The 16,541-nt window shown below is 45.5% G+C and overlaps 1 protein-coding gene across 3 annotated transcripts in view; it reads right to left on the reverse strand.

The window, feature by feature from the left end:
* Window positions 1-12,784: 12,784 nt before the first annotated feature.
* The window catches only part of LARP4B (La ribonucleoprotein domain family, member 4B), an 83,486-nt gene continuing 79,729 nt past the window's right edge, over window positions 12,785-16,541 (reverse strand). For all 3 annotated transcript variants that reach the window (XM_012731395.1, XM_004691204.2, XM_012731394.1), the window contains one exon: window positions 12,785-16,405. In XM_012731395.1, the coding sequence (XP_012586849.1) occupies window positions 16,133-16,405 (273 nt within the window). In that variant the 3' untranslated portion in view covers window positions 12,785-16,132. The remainder of the gene's footprint in view (window positions 16,406-16,541) is intronic.

Here is a 16,541-nt window from a genome sequence, read left to right on the forward strand (position 1 = left end):
GGTGCAAGCCTCCTATTTCAGCATATTCTCCTCCAAAAACAACTTTATTCAGGCCAGAGTCTTTCCCCAAAATGTATTTTATGGGTGAACCAGAAAGGACTATGAGTGTGGCTGCCTCATATTTCATCTCTCACCCTCACACACACACATACTCACACAGACACAAATGCTTCTACTATGCTCAAAGGTGCGCGTGCGCACACACACACACACACACGTGTATGCACCATGTGTGAGCCCCACACACTTGTGCGAGCACATGGCAATTTCCTGCCCAAGCCTATCACTCTTTAACTGTCCCTGGTTGCTTTTATTTCCTAGTTGGGTACTCCTGGGCAGACCTGCCTTGTTCTTCCTGGCCAGTGCTGTGTGACTGTGGGTGATCACTGAAGAGCTGGTAGACAGCAGGTGGGGCACCCCCACTTGCTGACCCCAGCTGCTTCCGCTTGCTCTCCTTGATGCTTCTTCCCTCCTTTCTTGCCTGCAGGGAGATCACGCTTCTAAAATTTTATTTCAATGGTGGAAATTTTGATTCATGAAAGGCACTCCTAATCGTGTGGCTGGACCCATCTTTAGACAAACTTAAAGCCAATGAGAACAATTTGAACTTGGGGTTGCATCTGGGCCCTGAGGAGACTGCAATGCCCAGAGGGGCCTGGCCCTGGTTGCCAAGCTCTAGATAAAATGAGAGGCGCTGCAGGTGGGGAAAAGTGGCTCTCTGAGGGTTAATGTGGAGGAAAGAAAAGAAAACATAAGAGATCACACTGATAATTTTCAATACTCCAACCAGTTGAAGGGGCAGTATTTGGGATCTATTGATAAATAAAACATTAAAATTAACTTTAAAAGAGAATTTCCTTCTCTTTTTAAAATGTGATCAATTTAACATTACATTTATTTTAAACATACTAATTATAGGATCACCGTCGTCTAAACTATGGGAAATAAAAATGTCTTCTCTCTACAGAAAGGTGTTCTCCATTAGAGGGTGGTATTGGTAGGAGACTCTTCTGTAGGCCAACTTGGGTGCATTCGTGCAAAATGGGGCCTGGGGGTGCACCTCTGAGCCTCCCTGCCCTCTCACTACAGAAACCCAACGCTGAGCACTGCAGTCCTCTCTCAAGGTTCAGTTCATCCTTGACGCTCAAAGGAAACAGAGATGCTAGAGCCAGACCCGCAGGTCCGACCCCTTCAAGCAGAAGCATGGCGGGCTGGGCAGGGGCTGGCAGGTCCAGCAGGTGCTGCTGCAGTCAGGCCTCTGACAGAGAGGCCTCGCCTGGACAGGTAGGCACTGAGCAGAGCCCTGGGCATGCGGTTGTGTGGTGTCTGTTCCAGGAATGGGACGCTGCACCCAGCAAGCCACTGCCAGGGAGGCCAGACGCAAAACAGAAAAGAGGGAGAGCTGAATCACCCGCCAACCCCATGAGTCACCCTCACTGCAGCCCACGGGTGCGGGGGGGAAAGGGCTGCTGGGTGCGAGAAACCAAGTGCTCCTCTTTGCCGTGTGTGCACTCCATGAATGGTGTCTTCCGCACTCTGTATGTGAATTCGTGCCCCAATGCACATGGCTCTGAAGCTTCTGGAACATGTGTGTGAACGTGTGTCTGAATGAATGAACGAGTGTCTGCCTTTGCATTGTCAGCATTGCTGCAGGGCTGGCCAGGGGCTAAGTTCAACGTGCGTTTGGATCCTTGCTGCTCTTGCAGCCCCTGGCTCCCCACACAAGGCTGTAGCGTGTTTCTTTTAATCTTCTGGCAATCAATACTGAATCATTTCAAGTTTGCAAATTAATTGTTGGCTTAAGGAGCTAGGTGTCTTTTCCCCCAGAGCTAACTAGCAACAATGCACCAAATGCTAATCTCTTTTCTCTTCATTCTATATTATTTACTCAGCTGATGTGCATTCAGAAGCACCCAGAGAGTCACTGGCAAAACATTAGGGATTCAGAGCCTGATAAATGGGGAAAGGCACCATTAGCACGTGAATGAGCTGGCTTTCAGATGGCGCACTTCCAGGGGTGCACACTTCCAGGGGTGCACCTGATGCTTTTGCGCAGGCTGGGGGGTGGGGGGCACGTGACGCAGAGGGCACCAGGTTTTCTGTCTAGCAGACACATCTCGGATCAGCCTCTGCTTCCTTCCAATTATAGCAACCAGAGCCTCCTGCCAGGTCCACAGACTCCGGCTGCCGCTGCGCAAACACCTTTGCTGCTGTCACGCAGCACCTGTCAGGAGCCACCCCTGCCATCAAGCTTTGACGTCTGTTTCATCACTGGCTCCAAGAGCAAAATGCCCAAATCGCTGCATTCTACCCGAAGAGGCCCCACCCCAGCAGGCAGCCTATTTCACCCTGAGGGAAGGCTGTGCTTGCCTTCCCACCTGCCAGGAGCCATCTCTAAACAAGCACCTGGGGCGGAGGCCAGTGGAGTCCATTGTCAGGAGGAGCCTGGCTGCCCTGCACCACACAAACCTGGGCCAGCAGCTGCCCAAGCCTCTCCTTCCAGCTTGCCCAGCATGGGCAGCTGCTGGCCTCTCCCGTGTCTTGATGGCTCACTGCTCTGAAATCTCAGCAGCTGCACATCCCCACAGGGCCAGTCAGAGGCCTTTAAATGCTTCCTCAGGGAACACGTCTCCCTGCACTTAACTCTGTTCAAGTCAAGACGTGTGGTCTCTTTTACCTTCAGGTGGCAGGAGGGTGGGCCTGACTGCTGGAAGCCATCTGGAAAGGTGTCTGGGAAGGCTGTCGTCAGCGCACGTGGCTTATCTTCTGGCCCAAAGACTCTGAAATGACCCAGTGCCCATTTGATCTAAGAACTGGAACAGAAAAGCAGGGGACTCACTAGCACCCCGGAAAGTGCCCATTGAACAGGATAGAGGTGAGACCACGGTGATGGCACATAGGGAGAAATAGAGTGGCCTCCTTTAACGGGAAAAAAGGTTTGCAAGTCCCCCATGCTGTTTTTTTTTTTGTTTGTTTGTTTGTTTTCCTTTGTCCTTTTTTTCTTATTATTACAAAAGTTTATTTTTACATCATTTTGTACATTTTTTTTTCCATCTCAATTGTAATCCCCATGGGTTTCCCATCACCAAGTCACCCATGTGCCATCACCATAATCCCATGCATTTCCCCCCCCCCCCCCCCCATTTTTGATCCCATTCCCCACTCCACCCCCACAAAATGTCTCTGGTATATGGTTGTTCATTATTTTTGTATTTTCTCGCCTGGTCCATTATACTCCTGCTATGAGTGAAACCATCCGGTATTTTTCTTTCTCTTTCTGGCTTATCTCACTCAGCATGATCTTTTCCAGCTCCATCCAAGTTGCTGCAAAAGACATGTGTTTCTCTTTTTTGATTGCTGAGTAGTATCCCATTGTATATATGTACCACATCTTTTTTATCCAATCATCTACTTTTGGGCATTTGGGCTGCTTCAATGTTTTTCCAATTGTAAAGCAGCAATAAACATGGGGGTACAAGTACCTTTTTCAATCAGTGTTTTTGAGTCTTTTGGGTAGATACCTAGGAGTGGGATTGCTGGGTCATAGGGAAGCTCCATGTTTAGCAGTTTGAGGAACCTCCAAACAGTTTTCCATAGTGGTTGTACTAGTTTGCATTCCCACCAGCAGTGCAGGAGAGTTCCTTTTTCTCCCAATGCTGTTTTTTACTATCACTTAAAATGATAAGACTACCAGAACGTGATGAATACATACAATGGAACATCAATACATACAATGGAACATTGTTCAGCCTTAAAAAGGAAGGATATTCTGACTCAGGCTGCAACATGGGTGCATCTAGAAGACATTCTGCTGAGTGACATGAGTGTCAGTCACACAAGGACAGACACTGTGATTCCACTTATATGAGGGCTCTAGAATCATCAAACTCACAGAGACAAAAAGGTGGACGGCAGAACCAGGGGCCGGGCAGACAGGGAATGAGTTTAATGAGAGAGTTCTGGAGATGCATGAGGGTGGGTGCCACCTGACAATATACTTCCAATGAGTAAACTGTGCACCTAAGAGTGGCTAAAATTGCAAATTTTATGCTGTGGGTATTTTACTATAAAAAACAAACAAACAAACAAACAAAAACCCTGGATAAAAACCTGAAAGACGCGTAGGAGGAATATAGAGAAAACAAATAAGGGATCAAGGAAAAGATAATAACTTCTAAAAAAAAATCAATCCAACAGAACTAAACAAAATAAACAGACAGCTATAATTCAGAGACAAACTGTGGGAGGGAGAAGACACAAAACAAGGTGGGACAAACACCTTTTTGTTTGAGTTGAGGTGATTGCACCGGTGAACTGGTGGTGGGAATTCTATGGGGACTAAATCTGATGTAAAACATATGCAAATAAAGAAATTATTTAAAAAAAAACCTGAAAGTGCTCAATATTCAAAACTTATAATTTTCTAGGGTGTGTGTATTTATCTGAATATAAGCTCTTTCTGCAGCTAACTTTTGTATACATAATGGAATATTATTTGACCAAAAAAGAAGGAAATCCTGCCATTTGTAACACCATAGCTGGATCTTGAGGGCATTATGTTAAGTCAAATAAGTCAGATAGAGAAACACAAATATTTTTGATCTCATATGTGGAATCTAAAAACAAAAAGCAGAATTTATAGATCCCGAGAACAGATTTTGGTGGTGACCATTGGCAGGGGTGTAGAGTGGGAAAGAGCATGAAAATAATTAAATAAGTTCTGGGAATGTAATATATAGTAAGTGACTAGTTAATAACCATATTGTTTACTTGAAACTTGCTAAGAGAACAAATCTTAACAGATGTAATCCCACACAAAAGTGTACCTGTACAGGTGAAGGATATTACTTAGGCTGATTGTGGTGATCAAAGCACAAGCCATCCAAGTAGCACATCATTGCAATGTACATCTGACACTCAGTGTTCAGTGTTAATCATGTTTCTTTGGAAAGGAAAAATCGAGGTGGATCAGTGCTTTCTCCCAGCAGAGTGAGGGTGTTTCCTGCAGAGGGCACAGCTGGCTTTCAGCTACAGCACATAGCTGTCTCTCAGCTGTCTCAAATATGAAGTCCTTCACTTTCTTCTCTTTCCTTTTGTCTGGAGAGACTAGCGCGACCTTTCCCCCCCTTCTGAGACGTTTTGAGAGCCTGCCTGAAGAGCCACACCTGCCTAGCCTGAAGCCAGTCCCTGTGGAGTGTTCAGGGACTGTCTTGGGGCTGCATAGGGGTGCTTTGGCGAAGTCCTCAAAAGGGTCATTTGGCCAAAGTAGCCCCTTACCTGCTGGCCACAGTGTGTGCACTGTCTGCTACAGAGTGGGGGGTGTCACCTGTCTTCTGGGGGTCTTTTGGAGAGGTTTCTCTTACCTAGGCACGAGGATTGTCCCTGGAGGACTCATCAGCTCCCAGAGCCTGGAGAGACCTTCAGAACCTGCAGAGTGCTGAGGGCAGGCACAGGCCCCGGGGCCTACCTGCCCTACCTGCAGGCCTGGGGAGGGCCCAAGCGCCTGTCTCCACACATCTCAAGGAGCTACCTGGGCATGTCCCTTTGCGAGAGACTACACGCTGACTTGTGCATGTTTCACAGAGGGGAGGGGCGGGAGGGTAGCTGTAGGTTAGGGGAAGCCTTGGCACGTGCCAGGGGGAGGCTTGCCTGTCTGTTCTGATGGGGTTGGAGCTCACAAAGTCAGCAGAGAAGTGAAGAGCAGAGAACAAGCAGGAGGACGGCCTTGGCGGGGAGCGTTAGAGCCCACCTGGCCTCAGCCAGCACGGACTCATCAGCCCCTGCGTGCACATACGCTTTAGGTCCCAGGTGAGTCTGATCTACTTGGACACAGAATTAGGCAAAGCTGCTGAGGAAGGCGTTGGAATCTACCTCTGGTTCCAGGCACAGGAGGAGCTGCTGGAGGACAAGCTGGGTGCCAGAGGTTACCCAGAGGCGCTCAGAGGCCCGGGCCTCAGCTGCTCCCTGCCTGCCCTATGTATGCACAAAGCAAGCATATGCATACGTGTGTGTACTGCAGGCACGTGCACTGTGTGTTGGTGCACGTGGGAGCTCTGCATTTTGTGTACATGTATTCTTGTGTCTGTGTGTGTGTGCAGTTTGTTCTTATAAATGCATGTGTATGCAGATGTGTTTGTGCACACAGGCACATGTACTGCACATGTACATATGCATTATGCATGGGTGTGTACAGGTATGTCTGTCTCTGTGTGCACGTGTGTCACACAGGCACATGTACTGCACATGTACGTATGCATTGTGTGTGGGTGTGTGCAGGCATGTGTCTGTCTCTGTATGCATGTGTGTCTCACTTGTGTACACAGGCTACATGTGAGTTGTGTCTGTGCATTGTGTATTCGTGTATGTGCAGGGATGCACCTGTGCTTGTATGTGTGTGTGCTCATGTGTGCCTTATCTATGCATGTGCATGTCTGTGCATGTGTGTACTGGCAGAGTAGTCATCTTGGATGGCTGGATCATGCCCACCATCAACAATTGTGCTAAATAATAAATCTGAATTACTGACTTGAGTGAAGTCGTGGTGAACAACCTCAGAATCGCACAGGGGAGGCCTACCTAGGGACCCCGAGTACTAAGGAGATTCTGACCCTGAGAATGCTGGGTGGGCCTTTGAACTTGATGCTCAGTGCCAGTCACTCCAATTTAGAAAGTAGAAATAGCATGGGGACCATAGGAGGGACAGGACAGACCCTGGTCACCTCACCCTGGAGGTTGTGTGGCTGCAGCAGCATTGGGGGGTGGCCTACCATTGGATAATCAGTACAAAAAGTTAAAAATATATTTCACATATTAAAAAAATAATTTTAGGCCCTCCCTGGTGGCACAGTGGGTTAGGACGCAGCACTGCAAGCTGGCTGCAGGCGCTTCAGTGCGAGTTCTATCCCTGGCCCTGGAGGTGATCCACATGGCATGGCAGACCTCCCCGACCCGCCCGCTGCTCCCCTCAGCAGTGTACTTCGTCGATCTGCCTGTTCTGCTCCCCACTCTGTCTCTGGTGAATCCTCTCACAGTCCTGCACCTCTGGCCTGTACCCCAGTTCTGTATGCATAAATCTTTTAAAAATTAATTTTAACGGCTTAAAATCCTCTATAGTATTTATTTTTGTGTTTATTATTGAGGGTGCTGCAACAAAAGCCCAACTCCGGCTTGCTCTGTCAGTCGGTGAGTGCCAACGCAGGGCAGCCTGTTTCTAGGGGATTTGGTGTGTCAAGTACTCTAGAGAAACTCATAAATGGGGGGAAGATAGGCTGGAAACCAGGAGAGAAATGGTGTGACAGAGAACTTCAGAAACTAAGCTCACCTGGCTTCTGCCTGTCTGCATGGTCCCACGTGAGTCTGAGAGGAAACTGTGCAAGCCGCCCCGTTCAGACTTCAAACGAGGCCTTTGCATATTTTGAGGATCTAAACCTAGTGCTCAGTGGGCCGCGCGGCAGGGCAGGCGGCATCGCCAGCTGTCAGTGTGCACAATTTAACCCGCAGCCTCTAGAGGGCATCTCCATTCATCAAGGTGCTGTAAAACAGGCAAGGCAGCTGTTGATGTTCATTCTACAGGCAAATTCACAAAGGCTCAGGGGACAGGGCTCACCCCAAGTGCCAATCAGCGTCGGTCACAGTGAACAGAGAGCTGGGATTGGAACCAGCAAGGCTGAGGGAAATTGGGTTTAATGTCTGCTATCTCAGTAGCATCGAAATGCAAAACATTAAGGGACACATTAACAAAAGATACACCAGATCTTTGTGTGAAAGCTACAAAATATCACTAAGGGAAATCAAGACTTCAGTAAAAGTCAATATTTTGAGATGTGGATCTACCCAAATGTAGATATAGAGCCAATGTGATCCCACCAAAATCCCAGCAGATTTTTTTTTTGTACAATTTGTACAAATTGACAAAGTGATTCTAAAACTCTCAGGAAATACAAAGGACCTATAGTGGCCAGAATAACTTAGGGTAACAAGGCTGGGGAGCAACACTCCGAGACTTGAAGGTGATTATAAGGTACAATAAACAACAGGGTGTGGTATGGGTGTAAAGAGAAATACAGGCCAACAGAACCCCAAGGGTCAACAGATGGACCTACACATATACCAGCAATGGACTTTCAGCTAAGGTGCAAAGTAACTCAATGGGGCAAAAATACTTGTTTCAAACGGTGCTGGTAATGAGTATATACCACGCACAGAAATACATGTCAAGTGCATCCTAGACTAAGAATAATTACTAAAACTAGAGAACTCCCAGAAAATCGCAGAGAGGAGGTCTTAGTGATCTGGATTTGGCAAAGCTCTGTACATCCAAAACAAGAACTTCTGCTCTTAGAAAGATACAGCTTGAAAAGTCAAGTGACAGAAATATCTCAACAGTATATCCAACAGAGAGAGGGCTGGCGTCCAGAATCTACAAGGAACAAAAATGAGTGTTACTGTGTCGACTGCGGGTGCCTGTGTTTCTAGATGATTCACTGAACCCTCAAATTGCAGGCACAAGGAAGGGCAGGCCTTCAATCCGGATGTGCTGACAGGGAGATGCTGCATTTATCCCCCCTGACCTCCACCCCCCAAAATGAATGTGCAGTCCTTTGTGGGAGCAAAGCCAGAAAGCCCCCGAAACGCCGGTTGGTTGGAATCCGCAGAGCTAGGGAGGAGGAGCCCTCCAGAACAGAAGCTCCCAGCTGTCTGCGACTCTGCACAGGGAACATACAGCGCTGCTCCGGACCTGCAGCTCCTCACGACGATGACGCTCAGGGTAGCGGACGCCCCCGTGTGGTCATGTCTGCTCAACTGCAAGCTCAAGTGCCGCCCTTGGACAGGGAGGCAGTCTGGAGCCCCAACCCTGCGTGGGGAACCCAAGGAAATTCAGGCTCTACCTTCCAGAACATATGACCTCAGTGTTCTGACTGGTGGGGGCACATATTGGCTACTCGAAAGCTTTAGCTAAAATCTTCAAAGCAGCAAAATACAGTCACTCAGAATTCGCTCTGGGTTTAGTCCACAGAGCAAGCAAAATTAACAATATACTTAGTACTCTGAAACTCATCTCTGATGGCATGGAAGTCTAGGTGGCAGATTCAAGGTCTGTGGGGGTTACTGGCCAGCTCCCAGAGGGTCACCTCAGATGGCCTGTCTCACTCCGGGTGACTTTTGTGTTTCCCTTGCTATTGTAGTTGAGTCCCCAAAGATACCTCTAAAGTCAAATGTTTTCATCTATGTATTTTGCAGTTTCTGGTCTTACGTCCTAGTCTTTAATACACTTTCAATTATTTCTTGTGTATGGTATTCGTGGGAAGTGACCGGTAAGGTCTTAAGTCTATTAATACTACTGCTCTTGGGTAATGAGTCATTATTTGTACTCCCCTCCTTTCTCCTTGGAATTATTTGCCCACCATGCTGTCTGGAATCCCCTCTCCTGAATTTGGTTTTTCCTTCAGCCAGGCCCCACTGTGGAGTAAAAAAGGACTACCCTGGCTCCTAACTGGCACTGAAGCCGGGCCTACTGGGATTGTCGTATGTCACATTTTTGGCAAGGAATGGATGGCACTCCCTGGTTTGGTTACCTTTAGGTCGAGTTACTTCAACAGGTTCCATGAGAGCTGCAATTAATTAGGCACTTACTTGTCAGACATTCTTCTAAATATGTTGCATGCTTAGTACAAAGCAAAAGCTGTTGTGCCTAGGGAAAATGTATTGTTGATAACAGCAGTCTAATGTTAAGTTGGCCAAAATCAAAAAGGGTTGCTTGCGTTATCCCTGCAAACCCCTCAGACCACTTAGCTTCAGGCCTTGTCTGGCTTCGATTCAGCGTGCCACCGACTATCTCATGATCTGTGGGCACTGCCCCATGTTGGGTATCAACTTCCAGCTAGCTCCCTCATGGCAACAACACCGACTATGTGTTCCTGCTTCTGTCTCATAGCCTCCTCCAGACAGTAGGTCGGTTCCCCAGGCGTTGTTGCAGAATGAGATTCCCAATCCCGTGGGTCTCACTCACCTGTGTGGCTATGATGTCCACCCCCACCAGGAGCAGTGGCCTGGGCCATGGCCTGTAGGTTGATTTTAGTTTACAAGGGGTCATCCAATACCCGAGACTCCAGATCACACCCATGAACTTGCTGAGGAAAGCAGAGCAATGAAGGGTCAGCAGCCTCATTTCCAAGGGGAATGAGGAAACGGAAAGAAATCTGAATTTGATTTTTTGGGAAGCATGCTAATTTAGTACTGAAAATAGCTTTCCTTGGTGTAGATTTTACTGGTGTTGAGCACAGGGCATAGAGGTCCTATTCTCAATTTTAAGTGCAGGGCCTTGGGGTTCATACTTGAGTGGGTCTTGGTAGGCAGCAGTAATAGCTCACATTCTAAATTTTAGCTCCTTTATATTTAGATATTTCTGGTTGTAAAGGTCAGATTCATTCCAGGTCACTTTTTTTTTTTTTTAAAGCATTTATGTGAGATTGTGTGCAAGAACAACTACATATCAGCCTGCTGGGCCCTACAGTGAAGCTGGGAATAGCTGAGGCCACTGCCCTAGTTTCTTTATCCCTTCAGGTGACCCCAAATTTGTCAGTTTACAATTGTTTGATTTTAAAAACTGACATCATGACCTTGTTGCTGCTTTCCAGGCCTGGTCTGAGATGAAGCCAGAAACCTGAGCTCTACATAACATTCTGGCTTGGCAGGACCCCCAGGACAGGACGAAAGCAGATGCACTGCTGCCTGAAGACACTGAGTGAATTGCAGTTTGGCACAGCATAATTTTAATGTTCTAGAGTCTGCAACACAAATCCATAACCTTCATATAGATGTAGCACACACAGGCACACAACAGTTCAATTAACAGTGAGTTTCAGCTCTGTCAGGGAACCTCAGGTAGACTCGGGAATTGTGCTACCTTGCCACACACAGGGCCACGTTGACAATTCCATCTCCATCTTACCAGTCCCAGGCCTAGTGCTCATTCTTCCCCACTATGGGGAGCAGATGGCCTCCCCCTGGGTGCCATGCTGAGCCCTGGGGGACAGCGGTATAGACTCACTGCATTTTACCCGTGACTCTTCAAACCCACACAGAGCAGGACCACCACAGTCCAACCCCTAACAGGGAGGAAGGGCCAAGTCGGCTCGCACCCTAGAGAATGGAGCCACCTCAATCCGCTTGCTACATCTGTCCTTCACCATCTCAATTCCCCTGCCCTCAAAGTGGACTAGGGATCCAGTAGTCAAGGAAAAACTTCACCCGTCTTGATAACCTAAGCAGACCAAGTTTACCTACCTCAGAATGTCTCGGAGCTTTTCCAACCTGGGCCATCTGCTGATGGTGCTTCAGCTGCCAGCTTCATCCAGTGATGAGATAAACAGGATTTTAATGTTAAAGTCATGGATGTACTAGGTAATGGTGGGCAGCAATTTCAATTTGGGGTGGGTGGGGGAAGATTTAAATATGTAGGTCTTTAGCTCTTGCGCAGATCATGACAGAACATGACTTGGAGTCCGCCAGCCCAAACAGCTTGAGGTGATGACCCAGCTGCATCTCAACCCCCTCACCCACCTGCCCAGCCAGCCAACACATACATCTGTTAGCAAGTATGGTTGAAGATCAGCAGATTCACTGAACAGAGCATACATCAGCCAATCTGATGTGGTCATCATTTTAAACCACTGAGTTTTGGGGTGATCATCTAACAATAACATATCAATATATCATTTTGCCTTTCCTAGTTCCCGGGCCAGTGCTGTGCATGGAGAGTCTGTCTATGGAGCACCTATGTCACAGGTGACAGAGAACAGGGGACATAGGGTGATTAAGAAAGGTATAATTCCTGCCTAATGGAGCAGATCTAGACTTGATTGTGGTGAGTCCTACAAAGGAAATTCTTAAAATGTAGAATGATGGGTGATTAAAATCATCCATCCAAAGGGACAGCTCTCTGGACAGCACAGGCAGAGAGTCTAAAGATGCAGGCATCTGTGGGGGCTCTATAAGAAAGACGGATTACAGATCAGTGGAGAAGAAATGAGAATGTGAGACAGGAAAGAGAAACTATCCATGTGACAAAAAGTAAATTTCGTTCTTATGTGAAAAAACACACATACACAATTCAAGATGTGCCACACAAATAGAGATTCTCTGCAGAAGGGAAAGCTGTCTTCAACAAGACCAAAATGCACAAACCATAAAGGAGAAGACTGGCAAATTTTAGCACATCATGAGAAACTAAGATAAAAGACATTCTAAAACTTAATACAACTGGTAGAGACTGACAGAAGATATTCTTTAACACCTGAAACGAAAGATTAAGATGGAGAAAATGAGTTCAAGAAGAAAAAGATAACAGAATGGAGAAGAGGGAACAGACAATTCAGTCATTAAACCCCTAAGCACCCATCTGCCCACTGTAGACATAGTGATCTACAGCCCACCCACTCCCAGGCAGTACTACTTACAGTCTAAAAACCATCACCCAACATCAACAACATGCGGCCTCCTGGAGGCTTTTTGTGAGACACTGCCACTCAACACAAGAAACACAGGAGTGTTTGTGGTAAATCATGTTTCTTCATGCACACTTGACTGATTCTGAGTATCTTAATCATGAGACTGACTGGGAAAAACTTTTGAGCTGCAGACAATTCTCAGTCAAATTCAAGCAGGAAACAGGCCTATTTCATGCTCACATACAACTGAAGGGAATAGGCAAAAAAAGATTTTTTTAAAAAATGATGCATTCTTAAAGAATTTTAATTTAAAAAAATCAAAAGAAAAATTGAACAGTGCCTAAATCTTTATTTTTCATAACCTACATTTTTCAAATTAGACAGTTTTACACTGAATGACACAAAATGAAACTTAAATTACCAATAGTTTACACATAAGCTTGATTCCAGTCTTAATGAAAAGAAGTAGAACAAAAACAAAAGCCCTCAAGAAGCTTTCCACATTACACTTGTGTCTGTGAACTGGCAGCCGCTGGCTCTGCTCCGTCTTGATTGTCTGCTGCTCTCTGTGTAACAGGCTCTGAAGCGCACAAACCCCAAATTCAGTCACTGATGGCAGAGACAGACAGGCTTGCCCTCTCCTCACCTAGTGCCCGTGAGAAAACGAGCCAGGGTTTAAATGGAAATGGCAGAGATCCCGACTAATACAGCAACATAACATATTTCTTGCCACCTGCTGGTGACAAGCAGGGAGGGGTTACAAGAGGGCCTGATCAGAAACGTCATGACACTAGCTCTTAAAAAGCAACTACTCTACTTGAAATTCATGTCTGGTGAAACAGGGCCGGACTCATATTTCCAAGTGTTAAGTATCATCACACAATTGTACAAGTTAAAACGCCATTTGTGATCACTGTATCTCTGATTCTATGCCTTGAGATACTGCTGGGGACAGGAAAGACTTACATTTTAAAATTAATACTATTGGCTGCATGTGGCACTGTCTGTGAGCGCCTGCCACCACAGCTTCCTGCTGTGCACCTCCCATTCTTTTCTGTGAGTGGGAAATCTCTAACATCAGAAAGGCTTTTATGTTTGTTTTAAACATTATATAACTATCTGGTCTATTACCTTTGCTTAATTAAAAAGGATGCTATAAAAATCATATCAGAGCAAGGTTTTAACTCTTGATGCAACAGCCTGACTGCAGGGACATAGATAGATGTAGCACGTGGAGCCAGCTGCAGGCAGCAGAAGCGGAAGTGCTTGCAGCACACCTGCTGGCCCCATGTGCCTGCCACATTGGGGCTATGCCCTGATACATCTCAGGTGACCACTTTCCTCCGCCTACACCTGCTGGTAAACAGCACATAGTTGCAGCTGGCTCTAGTATACCACCTATGGGGGAGGGATTGGTCAGCATTAGAAACCAGTGTCTCAGCTCCACAGGGTTTGTGACCTGGAGAAGACGGCTCACAGTACCCACTCCCTCTAGCAAAGACTGCAACATTTAGGAATTCCCAGGGCTTAGGGCTTGCCAACTCTTTCCATAGTATCCGTTAGTTTGGGAGTAAGAGGTCAATTATTTTTGATTTTTTTTTAAGTCAGCATCTGACAATTACAAAGAAATAAATTCCCATTTTTCTTTTACAGGCATTTGCAAAATATTAGCACTGTGTGTATTTCTAGATATCTGAATAATGACAACTGCTCTGAAGGAAATGTCAAATGCAACAAGGCATGTTTTCCTCTGGCAGGGTAAATCATGCTTAACTATTTATGATTTTAAGTAGTAGATTATTTTTAACTTTCACTTGAAGATCCTGCCAGTTTCTGCTTTCTATATTATACTTCAAAAACCCTTTCACATTAGATATGATTAGTACATATTTACATACTTTAAAAAGAGCATGAAAACATCTGAAGGCTTTAATAAGACTTTCTATTCCCTTTTGCAGCAGCAAAGAGGCAGAATCAGTTCAACACACCAGTATAAGAGAAAGAGGAAAAAAAAAAAAACCTCAACAAATTAAAATAATATTCAAACCACAACATTTAGTTTATCTACATCCAGCTCAATAGCAACATTTATAATATATCAATAATTTTTATCAGATTTTTCTCTTTAGGGTACCTTTTTAATATGTTCTGATTATTTACAACTGTACAAGCAAAGCACACACTCCCAAGTGCACATATTTAATACAGTATTGACTATTTGCATTTACAGGATTTTTCAAGAATCTGAAAAAGATCAACTGCTTAAGATCTTCAAGGTATATTACAAACACTACTGCTAGTTCTTGTACTACAGTACGCTTACTCAGTAAAACTAGCGACAGCAGATCCCACCTAACTGAGTAACTGTAATCCACTTGTGCCAACCCAGGGGCCGGGCTCCATGAACTCTAAGCTGTCTTATACAAAAGTTAAGGCAAAGTCATTTTCAAGTTTAAATAAAATTCAAGTCTTTAAATATTGGATGGAAATAATTTTAAAAAAAAAAAAAAACAAAAACAATAACAAAAACCTCAGTCTTGTTAAATAACATTTTGTGGAATAAACTGTATGGTTACATTTAGCAGTAAATATTCTTATTTTAATGTCTGCTGCTTAGAATATTTAAAGAAAAAAATTTAGGAAATTTAAAACAAAATAATTTACATCTAACTTTCATAAACTGCTAGCTTTAGTGCACACTTCTTTAGAGTGCAGCACTCCCAGAGGGAATCAGCAAGACCCTAGTCTTGGAGGTAAGAGCAGGAACTTTTATCCTCCACCACAAACACCATTCTCTCACGACTAAAAACGCTTAGATCCGTGTGTGATGTGGAGGTGTGGGGGATGCAAGGGAGCTGGGGCAGGCTCCCCTCTCTCCCTACCAGTTCGGGAGCAAGACAGCATCAGGGCACAATTCTGCCATAACATATCAGTGGGCAACAAAGTTTATGTTTCATTTAGGTTCTATTCACAATGTGCTTTGAATTCATATCACATAACAGCCACTTGAAATTGGAGTGAGAAGCTGGTTATTTGCTTGCAGTACATCAAACTCAGGCTTTAGGTCTCTCTAGGGTGCTCTCTGCAGGTTCATATTGCCCACTAGATCAAAAACGGGCTACACTTTTTAAACAAATCCAAGAATCCCAATAAAGATTCTGAATGAAAGTGTAACTCCCTTGTCAGTGTGCTGAGCCATCTGACCATTGCTTCTCCAGGCCACATTTCACCCCCAACCTGCTGTCATCAGCCCTCAGTGTCCATCTGGACATTTTAGAGTTATGCACTTGCTAACCAGTTTTTTTTTTTAAAAAAATGAAGTAGCATAGTTCCACTTAATTTAGAAAAACTCACTATATATAGCTTGCATTCATAGCCACATGGAGGCTTAATAAAAAATATCAATTTGTTAGGATAAATGCATTTTCTATCCTGAAAAAAATCAGACTTATGCATCACCTCCAGTTAAGCACCAACCTAAAATAAGGTTTATATTAATTAAATCCTGAAAAATAGATTTTTTTCAAGAGGGGGGAAATCCGACTCATAGAAGAAAAATAACTACAGGCCTCTCATGGGCCCCGTCTGCACTGCAAGCTCCTAACCAGCGGCTCATTCTTGGTACCGAGTGGGCAGCACCTTGCGGTGGCCTCAGCTCCTTACCTCCCTCCCAGACCTCACTCTCACTGAGGAGACTTGGGAGGGGGACTCTGTTCTCTGTGTGAACGCTTTCCTGTGGCAGGGGGTGAGGGCCGGCGGCCTGGTGGCCTCCTCTGGTCTCTGGGGGGTCCATTGTTGGACTTGGGGATGGGGGGGTCTCTCTCGACGACCTTCTTTTCTTCCTTCCCACAACTGACAGTGTTTGGCTTCTGTTCTTTCTGAGGTTGCAACGGGGATGAAGGAGGCTCTCTACTCGTCCTCTGACAAATCTCTGCGTAGCTGGGTTTTCGCAGTTCCTGAGAAAAAAACACAATTCTGGGATGATATGCGTACGATAATGTCTCCAGTGACTACATGGGAAACAAGGTTCACTTGAGGCCAAAGTAAAACAATTTCAACCATAACCAAATTTCCACATTCCGAAGTATTTTT

This window comes from Condylura cristata, unplaced genomic scaffold, assembly GCF_000260355.1.
Source record: "Condylura cristata isolate star-nosed mole 26May11 unplaced genomic scaffold, ConCri1.0 scaffold00030, whole genome shotgun sequence".
Classification (NCBI taxonomy): Eukaryota; Metazoa; Chordata; class Mammalia; order Eulipotyphla; family Talpidae; genus Condylura; species Condylura cristata.